Source organism: Myzus persicae, unplaced genomic scaffold (genome assembly GCF_001856785.1).
Source record: "Myzus persicae strain clone G006 unplaced genomic scaffold, MPER_G0061.0, whole genome shotgun sequence".
In the NCBI taxonomy this organism is placed as follows: Eukaryota; Metazoa; Arthropoda; class Insecta; order Hemiptera; family Aphididae; genus Myzus; species Myzus persicae.
The window spans coordinates 1-3,399 of record NW_019102120.1 but is presented as its reverse complement, the minus strand read 5'-3'; the positions used below and the strand labels follow the sequence as shown (position 1 = coordinate 3,399).

The following is a 3,399-nucleotide window of genomic DNA, read 5'->3' as shown; positions in this document are numbered from 1 at the left end:
ATGCCACGTATGCCGTGTGCAATACTGTCTTAATAATATATTCGTGTGTAGTCCCTCTTACCTTGGCTATCTCAACACAGCTATAAATGCACTTTGTAAGTCATAATTTCCTAAATCATAATATTGACTATGCAATTGTTTTTGTTTGGCTTCGTTAATCAAATTATGGCATTTTTGTAAACAACTACATACAATAGGTGTAAAGGTCTTGGCAGGAACACATTTACCTGTACTTCCAATATAAGCTTCACCTCGAGCCCTTTTACTTTTTCTCACATTTTTTATCCAATTGTTTTTATTTAAAAGTCTCTTACGTGTTTTTAAATTAGTTGGGGCTGTATTTTCATCTGAACCAGTATCTTGAGTAATTTCATTGTTGTCAACTTCTTGAGTAATTTCATTGTTTTCAACTTCTTGAGAAATTTCATTATTAAAATCATTAATTTCACTGGCAACTTCGTCACTACTAGAGGATCTGTTTGATCCATACGGCAAGTATTCTGAGCCAGAATCTTGAAAAATATCATCATCAGTATCTAAGACATCAATATCAGACATCAGTATTAATAAAATTTTATATAACAGTAAATTTACATAATATTATGAAAACTTATAAAGTAACTTACCATCTTGTAAATATTCGTTTATTTCTTGAGTGTTCATTATAAGAATAATAAAATAACAATTGACAAAATATAACAACTGATTTACTGAAACAATTAACAATAAACAAACTATTTTGTCATGAGTAAATAAATTAATCAAATGAACTAAATTTCGTATTTTGATAAAAATGATAACTGCATTTATTTTGCCGGGAAATAATTATTATCAATATTAATTTATTCATGGAAAACAATTGGCCAATTTAATAGGATAGGGTTGGGCCACTCTGGTTCTGAAATTATCAGTTATTTTCTTGGAGGAAAAAATGGCCTAATCCACTAGTATAGGGTTGGGCCACTATGGCTCTGAAATTATATTTCATAATATTACAATGCCAAAAGAAATAATGTGCTGCCATCTAGCGGATAATTTTTTTTGTGGAATAGGCCATAGTGGATTTCAAATATTATACCAATCTGAAACATTTTATCACATAAAACGGTATTTGATTTTTTTGTGGGTTAGGCTGTTTTGGCGCTGAGCGCCTCAATTATAACATCGAATGTATAAAAATAAACGTTGGTTTTAAATTTAATAATAGCATCAATAGGGGCTTCATCGCTGCACAATTCATCTATCATTTTCTTCTTCCTTCTTATCCGTTCTTTTTTTAAATTTGTTTCTTCTAGTTCATGTAGTATAGCAAAGTCTTTTGCTTCATTCATTAAGATTTTAAACGACTCTTCGGTTCTTAATTTAATCAATTGCTTTTTGGCACTGTCAACCAAAATTAATGCTTGAATAAAATCTAAAGTAGATGATTGTAAATAGCTCGAGAGAGGTGATGTTACATTAAATATCTTTTTCATTAACAGCATAGTCAATATAAATTTAAATGAAGTAATATTTTGGTAAATACTTTTTGCTTGAGATGATGTGCTGGTGTCAGATGATTTTGTGAGGTGTTCTAAAGACTTCACAACAGCCAAGTACTTTGTAAAAACTACATTAATTGCGCGGTCGTGTGAGGTCCAGCGGGTGGTTGATAGATTTTTCATTCTAAATACCCGTGCATTTGGATACAATACAATTTGCGAATCAACAAAGTCTGCTGTCCGTTTTCTAGCAGACATAAATGTAGTCAGGGATTGGATGTTAGAAATAAATGTTTTAATTTCAATACTTGACTCGCAAACATCTACAACTACAAGATTCAACACATGTGCGAAACACCAAATGTAGACAGCTCTTGGATTCTGGGATTGTACATATGTTCTTAATCCCTGATACTCGCCTTGCATTGAACTTGCACCATCATACGCTTGCGCAATAAGTTCTTCTTTCCAATTTAATTTATACTTTTCACAAATATTATTAAAAGTATTGAACAAACCTTTTCCACTAGCATCACTAGCCACTTGTAGTGCAAGTAAACGTTCTTGAATTTTACCATCATTAGTTACAAATCTCACTACAAAGGCCAACTGCTCTAACTTGGACAAGTCTGTTGTGGTGTCTATAATTACAGCAAAAGCACCACTACTTTTTAATTCAACAATTATTTTTTCTCGAACCATTTCACTCAATATTATTAACATTTTATTTTGGGTATTGTTGGATAAAAATGTCAAACGATTTTTTTTTTTATTTTCACTAATTTTACATAAGTGATGTGAGAGATAAGGATTGTATTTTCCAAGTAAATTAATAAGTTCTAAAAAATTTCCTTGATTAGAAGATGAGGTTTTTTCATTGTGACCACGGTATGCTGAATTTTGTTTAGCTAGGTATAACACTGCTCTAAAAACTGCCAAGACTATTTCTCGATTTTCTGCTAAAAATTTATTTTTTTGAGTTTGTAAGCCTTTATCAACTCTTTGATTACTTATGTACATTCCTCTATTTATTTCAGAACTCAAATGCTCTGGCTTGCATTCGTGTAATTTAATTTTTTCAGTTATTCTAGGCCAATTATTTGTGCCTTCAGTAGCTAAAGACTGTTTTTGAGCTTTAGGAGTTCCAAAAAGTTTGCAACTAGAACAGTAAACTTTATTTTCGATAGGAGAGTATGATAACCAGAATCTTCTGACTTTTTTATTATTTACTTGAGCGTAATAATAATGTTCATGGAATGATCTACCGTTTGTATAAGGAAATTGTTTACCAGGCATTTCCTGAGGTGTTGGTTGACATGGACCCATGGTGGCAAGTAAATATTTATGCTCTTCTGATATATAGTTTAACTTTGCAAAAACACTGGGATCATTTGACACTTTCGATTCGAAGAAATCTAAAATAAAAAAAAATCTAAATGAAAAACCTTATATTAAATTGTCAAGTCTTATTTATACATAAAAAAAAAAAATCAAATATTTCAAATGCCTATAAATAGCTGAAAAATTAACGAAATATTTTGAAAAAAAATGATGTGCTGCAGAAAATGTCACTTTAAACAACTGGTGTAGGTTTCATTTTCATTTTCAAGCTATTTAGCTAGCATAAGATAAATTGATAAATAATTATTTTTACCTTGTTCCACAGTATCTTCATTGATTGGTTTGTTGATTTCATTAACATTGTTTTTAACCATCAGATTATCAATGGAATGGTCTAAAAGTAAAAGTAATATTATATCAAAAACATAAGGAATTGTATGTATTTTAATGGTTTGAACTAGCCACTAGGTAATTAGCTTACTTTGTAACTAAATTTTAATATTTTTAAATAATTTCAATTAGTAAAAAAAATATTATATTTTCTAAATTTTCATTTTAACAAGCTGTTTAGCTAGCA

The 3,399-nt window shown here is 29.9% G+C and overlaps 1 protein-coding gene across 1 annotated transcript; it reads right to left on the bottom strand.

The window, feature by feature from the left end:
• Window positions 1–1,127: 1,127 nt before the first annotated feature.
• Window positions 1,128–3,216, bottom strand: LOC111031322 (zinc finger MYM-type protein 1-like; the record flags this gene model as incomplete). Its single annotated transcript, XM_022311203.1, has 2 exons — window positions 1,128–2,896; window positions 3,136–3,216. Coding segments are annotated over 2 exons (1,850 nt in total), but the record flags the coding sequence as incomplete, so codon positions are not given.
• Window positions 3,217–3,399: the final 183 nt, after the last annotated feature.